We start from the raw sequence: 16,056 nt of genomic DNA, 5'->3' as shown, positions 1-16,056 counted from the left end.
CTATCAAGGAAACATATAATTTCTACAAAATTGCAGGAGTTTGTTGGTGCTTCTTTTTGAAAAAGTCAGAAAACACACACTTTGACCTCATTGTTAAGGATTCAGGACGAATTCACTTTCTACCCTATTGTACCTCGTATGTTGTAAGAAGTGAAAAGCCTGTTAAGTAATGAAATATACTGGCTTATGAAAGCATTCCAGTCTCTTAATTCACAAAGTATGGAATTCTTATCTTTTGAGAAATTGTGTTGATTTATTCATGCCTAATACGCCAACACTAAAGATCTCAAACATAAGGGGTTTTCTGCAAAACGCATGTTAGAAAGACGCCACGAGGCCGTAAGTGACGCTGGAAGACCTAAATCATTGTTAGACTTACCGAAAATTTTTAATCCATATGAGGAGTCCTTTCTGAAGTGCTACTTATGTCATCAGCTTCAGATGAGAGAAGCTTCTCTACTTCGAAATTTATTAAGACTACTCTCATAAATGCAATGATCAATGCCAGAATGAACAATATTGCTGTATTGTCAACTGAAAGTATGAAAGTTAAAAGACTAGATTTAGAGGATTTTTTAGAGAGGTCTAGAGAAAATCACAGGAAGAAGAGAAATTTATAAAAATAACTTTTCATATAACGTATAGCAAGAGTTTTTAATTTTCTCTCTCTCTCTCTCTCTCTCTCTCTCTCTCTCTCTCTCTCTCTCTCTCTCTCTCTCTCTCTCTCTCTCTCTCTCTCTTTATATATATATATATATATATATATATATATATATATATATATATATATATATATTCATGAAATTTGATATATTCATTAACCTTTTTATCAAGAGTACCTATTACATAATAAACTTATGAAAAGTTATTTTTTTCTTGCATTTCCACGTTTATACTTCACAATTTTTATACGCATAGGAATTACAGGAATTAACGCGTTTTGCTTGCTTACTATACGTTTTTAATTTTTATATCTGTAATTCTTCCTGATTAATAATTACGTATAATTATAATGTAGCCTACCATGTATCTCTTTTTTACTTGATACAATATAACATAATCACAGATACCTGTATAATGCCTAAATATTCACTGCTGATCTCAGAATATGAGCTAAGACCCTTCTCATATGGCTTTAGAATGCTTCTGAAATTGGCATGTATAGGGTCGCTCCGATAGCTTAGTGCCCTCCTCTTCTTTAGCAGAGCCCCCTAGGTGCCCACCCACGGACAAACTTCTAGCTACGCCACTGGTTTTCACCACATAGAAGGTAAAGCTAACAAGGTAGCTGATGCTCTCTCTAGAGGTGCAGTAATAGGAGTAAGAACTAGGGCACAAAAGAGGAATGAAGAACGTAACCAAAATATTGAAGACCCCCATCAAAATAGAGAAAATAGAGAACGGGATGTGAATTCTCCCTATGAGCAACTCAGCAATCAGAAGACGGGAGAGAGAGAGAGAGAGAGAGAGAGAGAGAGATGAGCGGCGAAGGTGAATATACTGTATGTGGGTGGCCGAGGACATGACCAGGGGTGTCCAGTATGAAGGCCCTGATGATGCAGGTTTGATTGACTTGGGAGGTTGGGACATAAAGGAAGTCCTACAAGGACAGAAAAAGGAGGAATGGATTGAAAGAGTGCCAGCAGTGATTAAAGGGGAATCGGAGAGTTAAGGCCGATTCACACGACCCGTTTTCTTTCCGACAGGCTGGGTGGTGGCTAACCGCTGTCGAAATGTTTTACATTCACACGAGGCGTTCCGTATCCGTTTACCAGCGCGTGCTTTTCATTGTTTACTTAGACTCTGTCACGTTAGGACCGAGTAAATTACGATAATTTTGACACTATAAGATGTTGGTTGATAACTGTTTTGATAAAATGAGTTATGCAACTTCATAATGCTTTATGCACCATGCCAAGAATATTAAAATTGTGATAAACTCACCTGTTTTATTTAATGCCTCTCCAGTCATTTTCCATATCTTTTATATATGTAAATTATTTCTATACATCTTGTTTGCCATGTCAAACATCTCCTCATACCCTTGCAAAAGTTCAATTAGCCTCTAATACATGGTGTCAACAACACACTAACTAATTTCTATGACTCTATACTATGAGGAAAAGTCGGGGTTGTATGCCACGAAACGAACGGGAACGATACAGGTCCTCATTCACACAAAATATCATCCATCCATTGGTTGGGACGGGTGGCTAACTTCCGGCAAACCGGACGAGGTTTCTTGGAAAGAAAGCCAGGCCGACTCGGACGGCTGACGTCCGAGGGCTGCCGTCAGCCTAACGGGTCGTGTGAACAGTTGCATTTGAATAAACGCAAGAAAGCTAGACGCCGGTTAACCGACGGCCAGCCTGTTGGAAAGAAAACGGGTCGTGTGAATCGGCCTTTATCCGTCATTTCTGAATGTGCCTCGCGAGAATTTTTTTTATAGAAAATTATATCTTATATTGTGCTTACGAGAAGAGGGGAGGGGAATTTTGTGCACGGGTAGTTCTTCCTCCCTCTTTAATTGATCGAACCTTCCACATTGTACAGGCAAGTCCGTATGCAGCGCATTTAGGGATTGATAGAACATTAAGGAGAGCACGTGAATCCTATTTTTGGTTAGTAATTAAGAAATCTATAGAGAATTATATAAAAGGTCGTCATGCTTGTAACTGTAACTGTTTCAAAGAACATAAAAACACTGTACCGGAAGCCAGAAAGTGGCCTGTGATTCCTATTAAATTTTATAGGGTGAATATGGATGTGGTAGGACCATTTCCTACTGGTTTAACACAACATAAGTATATATGTGTATTTGTGGATGCATTTACTCGGTACACTCATACTTACGCTATGTTGAATAAGTTAGCAAATTCATTATCCCAGGCGCTGTGCTCTTTCATTAACAGGTTTGGTTGCCCGAAAATTTTGATAAATGATAATGGTGGTGAAATCGGTCACGGACTTGATGAAAATTGAACACTTTTCAGTGACCTCATATAGGCCTTCAGGAAATGGCTTAGTGGAATCGCATAATAGGAAAGTAGTGCGAATTTTACGTTACTTAGTGGCTGATGATCCCCTTCATTGGCACGCCATGCTTCTTACAAATGAGCTAGCTTTGAACATTACATATAATGCTTCGCTCAGGGACACGCCTTTCTTTTTAGAGTATGGACAGTATCCTGTGTTACCATATACGGTACTCATTAATTCGCAACAATTGCCAAATTATTCAATTGAGTAATACCGTGTATATTTACTAAAACTCTTGAGGAGATTAATGAACACCACTAAAAGGTTTTTGAAAAAAGCTAATGAAAAACACAGCTCAAAGTATGATGGTCGGTTCAAAACCGCACCGGTAATAGTATTTGTGGGCGATTTTGTGTATTAGAAACGATTACAACCTAGGAAACACACACTAGAGCCAGCGTATTTGGGTCTGTACTAAGTAAAGATGGTTAAATCTAACACAGTTGTGATACAAAGCATTATTAATGGTACAGTGTCTGAACATCATCAGGCACACATTCGTGTGGTACCTGAAGAGGTAGTTTTCTAAAGTGTTCCTCCTTACCCTTGCATACGTGACATTCCTCGAGTTGAGTAGAATTTTTTTTTCTTTGCTATTGTTGTTGTTTGAATAGACCTCATTTCTTTTTTTGACGTGTTTTAAATAAACTTGATGATAACAATGTGTTCTTATGTTGATGCTTCATATATACGTAAAATGTTGTGGTAATTTTGCTGAGTGTGGCAATATGTATAACATTGCTGAGTGAACCTAAAAACAATCAGAGGTTAAATATGTCAGGTGAGATCCGTCAGGCGGATGCTGTATTATTCATGTATTTATATGATTCCTGGTTGCTGGGTCCGGGGCGGTTCCCGAATGGCAAGTGGCTGTGGGACTAAAAGTTCAGCCTTGAGGATAGGCAGTGTTAGAGAATGTGTAGATGTGAATACCTTATACTTAATGTTATAAGAGAAGGGCAGGAAGATGAATGATTTTCTCGGGAAAACGGCTAGTGGCCACCGGTTGATAGTTGCAAGTGCAAGTGCAAGTGCAAGTGTAGTAATGATTTAAATAAATGGCGAAACAGTAGTGGTGAGTTGTGTTGCGAATTTGTACCGTAAACACGGACAATTAAAATCGGGGATGAAGGAATATCTATTCCAACCCCTGTCCCACCCAAAAAGCCTGTATTGCCCGCAACCAGAGGGAGGTTATTGATGAGGTTGTGTAAGACTGATGTTACGATTTTTTTTTTCACTTTGGGTATTCTGTATTTTAGTTGCAGAGGTCTTAAGAAGAAATGAGTAGAATTATTTATATTGTATTGTGTATATTGTTACATGCAATATTTCATTATATGCTATTTTTTTTTGGGGGGGGGGGTGATTTCTACATATATATTTTATGTTGCACTTCTGTTTAGTACATGGCATGTCTATTCCGGGTCGGAGTGTCCTCCATATATCATAGACTAGTGAGGGCGAGTGTGGACCTCCTCCCGGAGTGAGGAGCTTGTGGGGGGGGGGGAGTAATGTCCTAATTCTTGTATGTAGATATGGGTTGTACGTCAAGGTAAATGAACTTTATAATCATGAGTATTCCACAAAAACCTATAACTCAGCATGTTTTTGTAGCAAGATTGCATTTTGATAGCGAGAGGAGTTTGGTTGCCTTTGCGCACTCAAGTAGACAAGGCTCTCATTCCTGAGAGAGTGATAGCTGTGTACAGTATGGTGTACTTACGAACTTTTTGTCAAATAAAGTGAAGAAAACCCATGTTCCGATGTCTCATTATCCGTCAAGCATGGGACATATATATATGTATATATATATATATATATATATATATATATATATATATATATATATATATATATATATATATATATATATATATATATATACATACATATATATATATATATATATATATATATATATATATATGTATGTATATATATATATATATATATATATATATATATATATATATATATATATATATATATATATATATATATGTGTGTGTGTGTGTGTGTGTGTGTGTATGGGTGTGTGTAGAAGTTGTGGATAATGATTTCAAGTGGAAGACAATAAGGAAAAGTAAAAACCCAATCCAGGAAAAGGAGGATCAAAACTATGAAGCAGAATGGGGAGGCAAGAGTAATCAGAAGTAAAGATGAAAGAGCAAGAAAAAATTATGTAGATGAAAAGTATGAATCACCTGAAGAGATATGGGATATTACGAAAGAGATTGTGGTGCAGCAGAGGTGCGTTGGAGAGCAAGTGGTAAACACCAACAGGAAAAATAACATTGTAGCAGAATAAAGAGTTTCAAACAGCTGCAAAGACAAAGAATATAGCCAGAAGGTAGGAAGAAGATACTAACTACCAAACTAGTAATAGATATAGACAGATGAAAATGGAAATATCTTAACTGAGGAATAGGAACTCAAGAGAAGATGCAACGACTAATTTTCCCAGCTATGAAGGAAGGAGAATGAGCGTGAAGATCTTGAAATGTTCCTCCAGTAGAATAACCAATAACAAACTTTACAGATAGTGAAGTCAAGAATTTTGTAAAGAAAAGAAAAGTAAATAAAGTTTTGCGAAAGACAGTCAAGGGTAACAGAAATGATCAAGGCATTAGGAAATCTTTGCAAAAAGTGGGTGAACACTCTATTGGAAAATATTTGGATGTAGAGAAAATGCCAAAGGATTTGGAAGACAAGTCGATGATTAAATTGTATAAACTTGAAAGGAAACTTATTAAACTGTGGGAACTACAGAAGAATAATGCTTCTGAAGCCTGTATTAAAGATAATAAAAAAGAATAGTAGAAGGATGGTTGAGGAAGTTTATAAATATACAGTACAGAAAAACCAGTTTTGAGTTTGTGAAAGGAAAGAGCTCACAGGATGCTATCCATATTGTAAGACAAGTTCAAGAGAAGTATTTAGAAGGAAATAGGAATGCTTACAATTACCAAGATGGTTAGGCTACTGGTGTTTGAGAAAGAGGAATACCGGAGAAGTTGGTAAGGATGGTGAGGGGAATTTTTGAGGGGGCAAGACAAAATATAGGGGGCCGAGTCATTCCCTATGGAAGTTAGCCTCCATAATGGATCTGCTCTGAGTCTACTTATGTCTTTATAGACATTGTCATCAGAATTAGAAAACTAAGAATTGTGGGATCTGATGTTTGCTGTAAATCTAGTCATTATAGCAGACACAGAAGAATCGCAAGAAAGGTCTTCAGCGTGGAAAGGAGCCCTAGAAAAGAAAAGGATTGAAGTTGAATACTATGCTGGATTGTCAGAGATACTGATCAGTAATAGAGACTGACATGAAGTAGTAAACATTCAAGTGGAAGATTGTACCAGTGCTAAAGCAGAACAATAAGTTTAATTACTTGGGATCAGTGATTACAGGGGAGGGATGTACTACTAAAAAAGCAGTGAAACAGACGGTGAAAGAATTAAGGCAAAAATGGAGAGAAATAACTGAAGTCATTTTAGACAAGAAAATGTCATTAAATCTCAAAAGGAGGATTTAAAAGACTGTTATCTGGCCCGCACTATTATCTGGAGCATAATCTAGGGCACTTAAGAGGAAAGAGGAGAGACTGCTAAGACTGGAGTGACTGACCCTGCTATACAGTTAGACTAATAAGATCGCAAGAATTAGACTACAGTCTACGTGCATACAAACTAGTCTTTTGGTGATTTATAGTTACCAGAAAGATATCTTTTTTTAAAATGAAATATTCAAAAAACCTTTAAACTTTCAGGTAATATCTCGAGGACAAATTCAGCACACCATTACAAGGGAGTATCAGCTGACACCGAGTGAATTGCCATTTAGGAGTGAACATCTCGTAGAGCCTCTTCAAGATCCGCACGAAGGCATATTTAGAGGAGTCTTGAATATATCATTGACTCTTCCTAATAGTGTTTCCCCTAAAGCAATGGTGAGTGACTACTAATATTCTTTCTTATTCAAGATAAACCATAATTTTTTCTTGATAATAGTGATCAGTTGAAAAGCTTAAATGTCATTTGTAATTCTGAATTGGAAAAGGCATCCTCAATTTTTAGGTAGGTGCTGATATAAAAGCCAAGTTTAAGTTAATACTATCTAGAAAGGCCAGTGCTAATTCAATTTTAAAATAAGACTTCAGAACAAAAGTTTAAAAGGTCATTACAGAATTTTATAAGATATGAGATTGAGAACTGTCGAGTAAACTAAAGGAACCGGCAATGAAGCATAATTTACAGAATTATTTTCATGACAAGAAAATTTCATAATGGAAATGTGTATTTTATATAAATTTGAATACAGTATGTAGTTTGAGACGTCTTGTAAAGAAATTGCATGATTTAGCACGAGGGCATTCACCTTTTAGGCAGAAAAAGATAACATTTGACAGTGTTTATATTGATAGTAACTTTAGCTAATGGGCAAAAGATATGCAAACAAATGCATCATCATGGTTCCTACATGGGGAAAATATAAGGATAAAAAACAAATGAAACTAAGGCAATCTTGTAAAATGAAATTGAATCAAAATGGATCAAGAATAACTAATTTGCTTTACATTTTAAGAAACTTTATCAGTACATAACCACAATTGACATACCTGAGTAAAGTAGAAAGGTAGAATACTACAATATAAAACCAGTTATGGAAAGGTGGGATTACTGTTCTTTTGCAAATCAACACCTGTATATCACCATAAAGATCTATAAAATACAATTGTAACCAACAACCACAAAATGTCACAAATTCACAATAGAATTTAGAAGGGTTAAAGTCTGACGACCAACCAATTAAATCTGATTCTTTGATAATACTCTCCTTTCCCGGGTTCGCCACCTCTTGAGTTTCAACCCTAGTTGGAAAAGCATGATGCTATAAGCCCAATGGCTCCAACGGGCAAAATAGCCCAGTGAGGAAAGACAATAAGAAAATAAACTATATCCAAAGTAATGAATAATGAATATGAAATATCTCAACATCAGTAACAATGCTAAACTATATCTGTCATATATAAACTATGAAGACTCATGTCACTGTGTTCAACATAGAAGTCTTCGCTGCAAGTTTAAACTTCTAAAGCTCCACCGATTCAACTAACTGATTATGAAGATCATTCCACAATCTGTCACAACTGAAATAAAACTTCTAGAATATTGTTGATACTGGTTGATGAAAATGGATATTGTATAGAATAATTAAGTTTTCATCTTCATTATCTTTGTTCTTGGTGCATACTCTTGCAATGAAAGATGCCCATTTGAATGTAAATATTGCATCAATGTTCATTATGAAAATAAGAGTTTTAGTTCACTGTAAGATCTGTTTGTTATTCAGGTCCTTGCTTGGTATACAAGAGAAGATGGCGAGGTGGTTTCAGATGCAAGGGAAATTGAAATTGAGAAATGTTTAAGGAATTCTGCAGACATCAACTGGGAAGTCAAACGAGCTCAACCAGGGGAGGATACCTCTGTTTCTCTGTCCTCCAAGCCAAATTCAGTCTGTGGAATTGGTCAGTATATCCCTATTTTGAATAGTTTTGTCATATGTGAATTCATATTATGATTCCTATGAAAATATCGAGACAAATTTTCCACTAATTGACTCGTGCTCTTTTATCCCTTAGGTGTTGTGGACAGAAGTACCATGTTACTCTCTCAAGCATCTGATAGAATTTCTTTGGAAAGTTTATTCAACTTTATTGATGATTTCAGCATCAATACTTATAGCAATCGCCAAACTGATGACTATACATACTGCCAACGTAAACATGAGGAAGAGCTTCCCGGTTCTGTTCAAGGTAAATACGAAGTTATTAAAAAGAATTTTAGATGTTTTGATGATCTCTGAGCTTCTTTGTCTATTTTATGGAAAAACTAGATATCCTCCACCATTTCTCAACTGCTACATAATAAGGTCATGATAAAACTATTAGGAAAGATGATTATAATGCAGCAATCAATTAGATTCAGTAAGACAAAAATTTATGACTAAAACTTAATTTGACCTGAAAATACATCTCATATGGTCTTTATCATTTGTCAAAACTTTTCAAACTAACTTTGATACAAAGCTATGTAGTACAAAACGGATTTCGTAGTATAAAATACTAATTTATGAGCCGATGAAGGTTCCCCAATATCCACTTCACTATATCAAAAATTTACTCATCGTTATCTTTTAAACATGCCTAGCTATTACTCTTTTCCAACCCTTTTTCACTAGTTTTAGCCTCACAAATCTCCAACACTATTCAACACTATCAGAAATTAGTTTATAGCAATGTAAAATGCACTAGCTCTTTGTGAGTGAAATTTTAAGGGAATAGGTGAGAAAAGTCTTGGTTTCACCATAAGGTAAAGGCTTCAGGGAAAGTCTTCAAGTTTTTCTGACTGACGTTGATGTTTATCCACGTGTATGCTCATTTGTTTGTGGTATTTCTATCGCTATTTTTTTTCTTTTTCTCTTTTTTTCCTTCTCTTCACATATGAATATTCTTTTATAGGAAATAATTTGTTAGAGTTAATAGCATCAGATCCTTTTTGTGTCTTAGCATTTTCTTCTTTTATACCATTATGAATGTTAACAAGTATTCTATTATTCACATGGTTCATGTTTTCATCAATATAATGCGATTATAATCCTGTATTTCCTTTCCTTCTGAAGGCATGTACAGTAAAACTGGAAGAATATTCTTTTTTCAAATGTTTACAGCGAAATCGGTCACTGTAAGTGTTATCATACATATTAAGTTCATTAGTTTTAAATGTTATTAATAACCTATACTATTACAGTATGCTACATCAATAACAGTGGAAGTTTTAAATTAAAACTAACATATTACTAAAAATATTGATCCTTCTATCGTTTATCTACAGATGAAATCTGGCCTATGTACTATCACTACTACACCCTCTATGTAGATGCCCTTCAGATGTTTGATGTGAGTTTTTTCTTTTACTTTTTCTTTTTTACAATAACAGTCAATTTTAGCCGTTGTCCTACTTTTATGATTTTCATGTGAATGATGATATTTGAAACAATATTTGAGGTTGTCTGAAAGTGACTGAAGTAGCATCCATGGTAAATTAAGTATTTGAATTTGATAAAGTCGTGTAGGGCTGGTGACAAAGTTTGTTAGTACAGAGCAATGGTAAGTTTTTGAGATACGAAACTTTATTGAAGGTAAGACAATTTTAGAATAATGGCTTTTAAAAGAAAGACCATCATCATGTACTTTAACAAGTTTTACCTTATTGATTGATGATGTTCAATTGTTTCTGACAAACCCTGTCAGTATCAAGAAATAACTGATTTTGGTCATGAAGTTTGTTTGATTGGTCTGTACAGTACTTTCAATCTGTTTAATCACAAAGCCGACGCTGTACTTTCAAACTTCTAGGGATGGGAGTTGGTTCAATATTTCTTAATGTTAAGTTGATGAATATTGTAGTCAATACAGGAATATAATTTAAGGTATTCTTCTGGTTGGTGTTCTTTACCCATTTAGTTTTGTGTTTTATAAGTACTTTGTGTGTTTGGCACTGAAAATAAATATTGCTTATAAGTTGCCAATAGTATTGGGTTTGCCAAGTCTCTTAATTAGTGTGTGGTACAAATTATGTGAGTGAAGTTAAGCCCTTAAACTCTAAGTATTGTTCCCTTATTTGGTCTTCAGCACTGACTCTATCCATTTGTTCTTTTAGCTTGCATGTTGAACACATCTTTTAAAGCTTCCATTATTCTTTGAGAAGAGATGATCCCCAACTGTATTAGCTAAGTAACCAAATGATGATCAATATAGGCGATTTTACTCTTCTAATATACCGGAAATTTATTCTTGATGATGTGGATTATTTTATCCCAATACAGTATCCATATTTTTTGTTGAAATATATTTTTTTGCCTTCTAGGAATCTGGTGTCTACGTCTTCACTGATCAAACTGTTGAGACAAGACCGTGTGAGAGAGCAGGTAAGAGATAGAGATGAAAGAAATACATTTTGCTTTGGCCTTTTTCAGATAGGTTACTCCTTTTGTGTAAGATAAAGATAAAAGCAAAAATCTAAGTTTCTAAAAACGTGAAAAACCTTTGATGCAAATGGTATAAAGATTATTGCAGATTTTCCAGACCAGCATTGCTTTTTGACCAAGGTCATTACAGATTTTCCAGACTAGCGGTGACTCTTGTCTAAAGTAATCACAGATTTACTAGACCGTCAATTATTTTTGTAAATATACTAGATTAGAAAAGGATTTTGCTTAGAATTTATAACTTACACCAAAGGTTATCTAATGATTCCAGTGCTAGATTTAAGCCATTCAATTCATTTTCTGAAGACTTTAAATACTACATACATATACGATATGACAATTTTTATTCCTTGTTCACCACCACCTGAATGTTGAATCAAATTTATACAAATATGCTACTTGCAAATGTTAGGAGATTTAACTGACATACAGTGCACTGATTTTTTTTATATTCTTCTATATGGGAGCACCCTCTCTATCATTGCCTTACGCTTAAAATATTAATGTCCTTTATACAACTGTGAAATATTCTTCACTCAACTATCAAAAATTAATTTTTTAAGAAAATTAATTCAAATAGAGATACCATAAGTTATGCTTATGCCAATTTAAGAACTCGGTTAATATAAGTGCACTAGGGTGTGATGTTCTCATGTAGATCCTTACGTTGATGGAAAGACTTGGTCACCTCTCGGACGGAGGGCCTCGCAAGAAAGTGTGTCACCTGCGAAGCATGGAAAATGATCGCATTCCCCTCCGACCTTGTACCCCTCCTTCGACCATACACCCTTCAGATGGTGGAAACTTCTTGTAGGTTCTCTTACTTGGCATTAACCTCTGATCCCCTTTGTTAAAACCTACTCTTGCCTTTTCCTCCCTCACATTAGCGGTGCTATATACAGTAGCACTCTGGTTTTGCGGGGTCATCTGGAAAAGAGAGGCCTTGCTTAGAGCAGAGTGATTTAGGATGTGTGGATAGGTGGTGAGGCTCTGGGTAGGGTCCCCCAAGGCTCGTAGTAATCCAAAATGTCCTTGCTAAGACAGTATTGTATGGTCAGAATGACAGTCATAAGTAGCAATATGTATAGGTCCTCAATATACAAACTTGATAGGTTTCAAGAAGCTGTTTGTAAGTCGAATTTGTTCGCATTTTTGCCTAGGGTAGGCCTAACCTAACTTGACTCCCATACCTACGAAATCCAGCTTTAAAAGTCAACAAATAGACCTGTTTCATATGAAATAAATATCAGGTTATTGCAAATGTTGTTTTGTTTACTGTATTAAATGATATATTGTTTTATTACAGTATTTCTTTTTCTTAATGTAGTATACAGACAATTGATACAATACCTGAAATTTATGATTTCAGTTGCATTTGTGTTTGTATCTCCGAATGTTTGTAAGTTAAGGACCTTCTGTCGATATTTTGATAGACAGATATAGATTTTTCATTTCAGTAAAAATGATAATAAGGCCTTTGAAGGAAAATTAATGTTCATCAGTTATATTCTCATTTTCTTATATCATCTTGTTTCCATACCAAAAAGAAAAATAATAGAAATCAGTTGATGCTCAAATCTAATGTTACAAATATAATAAGTATTATATTATATTAATGAATGAATTTTTATGTATGCTTAAATTTGGTAATATTTTTTTTTTTCAATTATTAGGATACCACAACACTTGGCAATGAACATTGAAGCACATAAAATTCCATGAAAAATTTACTTGGACTACCTACAGTTTTTGGTTCTAATTTGAAATCGCGCATCCTTAACAGCATTTAGGTATTTTAATTATGAATTTTGTGAAAGAATTTTATTTTTCATTTCAGAGGGATATCGTCCGGTCTATTCGACTACATTGCCTGATCTTGGTAGTTTCAGCGGCACTGGTGTATCTGGTTCTGGTGGTTCTGGTGGTGCTGGTGGCTTTGCATCACCAGTGGGCTTTGGTGCACCTGTTGCTGAGAATATATTTGAAAAGGAGTCTGCGTTTTCCAGTGGTGAGGACGAATCTATAAGGACTGATTTCCCTGAAACATGGCTTTGGGATGTTGTTGTTGTTCCGTAAGTATTTTCCGATAGACTTAATTTCTGATCATTTCTTATTTTATGTTTTGGAAGGATAATGTATAACTTGCTACTCCAAATATATACTATAAAAGCGTGTGGTAATCATTGTGCAAAGTCTAAGTTGTTCAGAAGTTGCAAATTTACCGAACTATTTTGACAACTTAGATTTATTTTATGTTGATACTAACAGCTTGAAAAGTGTTTGGCGATGGTTGGTTGTAAAGGATTTTTCAACAAATGATTTTGTTGAAAATGTAAATAACTGTCAAATTGTCCATTCATAAACTAATTTATATTTTCAACAACAATATAATCTTGAGACCTTTAAGATATACGTAATATTCTACGCGAATTAGAAACAGTTGTGAAAACATGGCTTTATGGAAGTTAGCTGTTGGCAGGTAGGAGAGAGGTAGGTAACGCCCTCTCTTCTTGCATAATAATAACCAGAAATTATGTCTTTTTATCCAAACAATGGTTTTCATTAATTAAATTTAGAAATATTACCAACATACAGCATCATACAAGACCTGAAACAATATGTGATGTCATAACACTCTATCTCCTCCCCCACCCCCAAAATATAAAGTAGCTCATATTGCATTCTATTATGTCGTTCAGTGGTTGTCAAAAAACTGATCACCAGGACTAAGTCATTGTATTCATCAGCAAAATCAAAATATATTCATATATTACTCAATAGACAAAAAAAAAATTAATGGGAATGCCACGCACTCTCTGTTTACTATATATATATATATATATATATATATATATATATATATATATATATATATATATATATATATATATATATATATATATATATATATATATATATATATATATATATATATATATATATATATATATATATATATATATATATATATATATATATATATACATATACCGTATTTCCCGTGTCATAAGACGCACCTTTTTTCCTGAAAAATGACCCCCAAAATCACCCTGCGTCTTAACACTAAGAAAAATTTGTATAGGAAAGTCTGAAAACCCTCAAACACCCAACTAATCATTTACATATACTCACTCAACAGACATAAAGTATAAACCACCAATTATCATTAATATGTAATAAAAAAAAAAAATTCATATTATGCTTTGTTTGTTGAGGCAACTACGACTGATTTCAGTGGTTTCTTCTATTGATATGTAAATAAATTGGGATAACTGGTGTTCAACTAAGTAATATTAACTCAAGCATTTGCCAATATACCTAAAATACGAAAATTTACAGTGCTAGACAAAATCTCACTAAAGTCTCGGACTAGGAATTGCTGCTAGGAATTGTAAAATCTCATTTTTTTTTTTTCCAAAAATGATTTGCTAATTTAAGGGTGCGTCTTACCACTTGTAGCGTCTTATCACACGGGAAATACGGTATATATATAATATTTTTTCAGACACTCAGCAACAATACTTATAGCCACTGACCTCACTCTGTCCCTCAGGTAGGGGGGAGAGGAAGTATCCATACCCTGGTAAGAGGAGTTGTAGTTAGTAAAGGGGATGGGGTGGGAAAGGTTGAATATGTGTGTATGCATATCTAAATATGCAGCAGTCATTTTTAACGGGTTTTGTACACTGATAATGATAATGAATCGAGTTAGCCTGCATGGTTCCTGTGCTTTGCAAGGATTCTCATTGGTTTTGCTGACTTCTTCATTTGGCAGGATATGCAGGTTCAATATCCATTTTCAATAAGTGGCTGTTATTAAGGTTGGCTTTCCCATGTGATTGTGGAATTTTGGATATAGGATCAGCCAGGGCTCCAGGTGAGGAAGCCAAGCAAGGTTGAAAATAATTGTTCACTTTTGAGTTAGGTGTCACCGTAAGTAGAACAATGCTTTCTGACCAAGTGTTTTTGGAACATTTGTTGACATTGCCACACATTTTAATGGTCAAAATAGGGGGCACCGCGAAAGCATAGTTCATCCTATAAGGTTCATGTGACCTTACGCATTTCAACGAATACGTTTTTTTTTTTTTTTCTGTGGGAATATTAAATTGCGTAAAATGATTCACTAGAACGATCAACTTTTATAACATGTTGGTCGAATTAGTGAACCTTGATTACTACTCCATTTTTATCGCTTTCCATCGGATAATGTTCTGTCAGACTTTATATGCACAAAATCCAGTCAAAACTGGAGATATTCCATAAAATCTAGCCTTTCCTGTGTTATGGATTTTTTTCTTTATCTAAAACAAATGAAGTAGTTACATTTACTTTATAGAGCAATCTGCTTAGAGGTTTTTTTTTTCTTTTTTATAATTTCAATATAAAATCCATTCGGGAAGCTATAATCTTTCGTAAGGATTATGAATTTTAAAAGACCTGTTACCTCATGCAAGGAATATGAAATGATGAAATGTTACACTGGGTTGGTGGTAAGCGTAAACATTATATCTATGACCATTGTATTTTCAGGTCAACTGGAGTTTACAATCGAACAGTTACTGTGCCAGACACCATAACTGAATGGGTTGGGAGTGCTGTCTGTGTCCTTCCTAATGAAGGCATCGGAGTTTCACAAGAATCTTCAATTACATCCTTCTTACCATTCTTCGTTGACCTCACCCTCCCACCATCCGTCAAGAGAGGCGAAATCCTTCCCGTCAAGATTTCAGTCTTCAATTATCTCAAGCAAACTTTACCAGTAAAATTGATTATTACAAATATTAATAATAGTATACAGTGAAGATTATGCCAGAATGTTTTTTTTAATTACATAGTAATATCATTATATCTTCCTTTTATAAACGAATTTTCATCAACTCATAGGTTTCTAAGATCAACTTCTTTTCTTAATGGTTATTCAACTAGAGGTGCTATTTCAGATGATAATGTGAAATTGTTTTT

General features: G+C 34.6%; 1 protein-coding gene across 1 annotated transcript in view; it reads left to right on the top strand.

The window, feature by feature from the left end:
- The window catches only part of LOC137647003 (alpha-1-inhibitor 3-like), a 99,913-nt gene that overhangs the window by 71,387 nt on the left and 12,470 nt on the right, over window positions 1-16,056 (top strand). Inside the window, exons 10-16 of the mRNA XM_068380110.1 lie at window positions 6,812-6,991; window positions 8,395-8,569; window positions 8,684-8,857; window positions 9,936-10,000; window positions 10,971-11,031; window positions 12,929-13,163; window positions 15,625-15,853. Coding sequence (XP_068236211.1) covers window positions 6,812-6,991; window positions 8,395-8,569; window positions 8,684-8,857; window positions 9,936-10,000; window positions 10,971-11,031; window positions 12,929-13,163; window positions 15,625-15,853 — 1,119 coding nt within the window. The remainder of the gene's footprint in view (window positions 1-6,811; window positions 6,992-8,394; window positions 8,570-8,683; window positions 8,858-9,935; window positions 10,001-10,970; window positions 11,032-12,928; window positions 13,164-15,624; window positions 15,854-16,056) is intronic.

The sequence above is a fragment of the Palaemon carinicauda genome, chromosome 9 (assembly GCF_036898095.1).
Source record: "Palaemon carinicauda isolate YSFRI2023 chromosome 9, ASM3689809v2, whole genome shotgun sequence".
Taxonomy (NCBI): Eukaryota; Metazoa; Arthropoda; class Malacostraca; order Decapoda; family Palaemonidae; genus Palaemon; species Palaemon carinicauda.
Note: the sequence above shows the minus strand (reverse complement) of the source record. Positions and strands in the feature narration are given on the sequence as shown.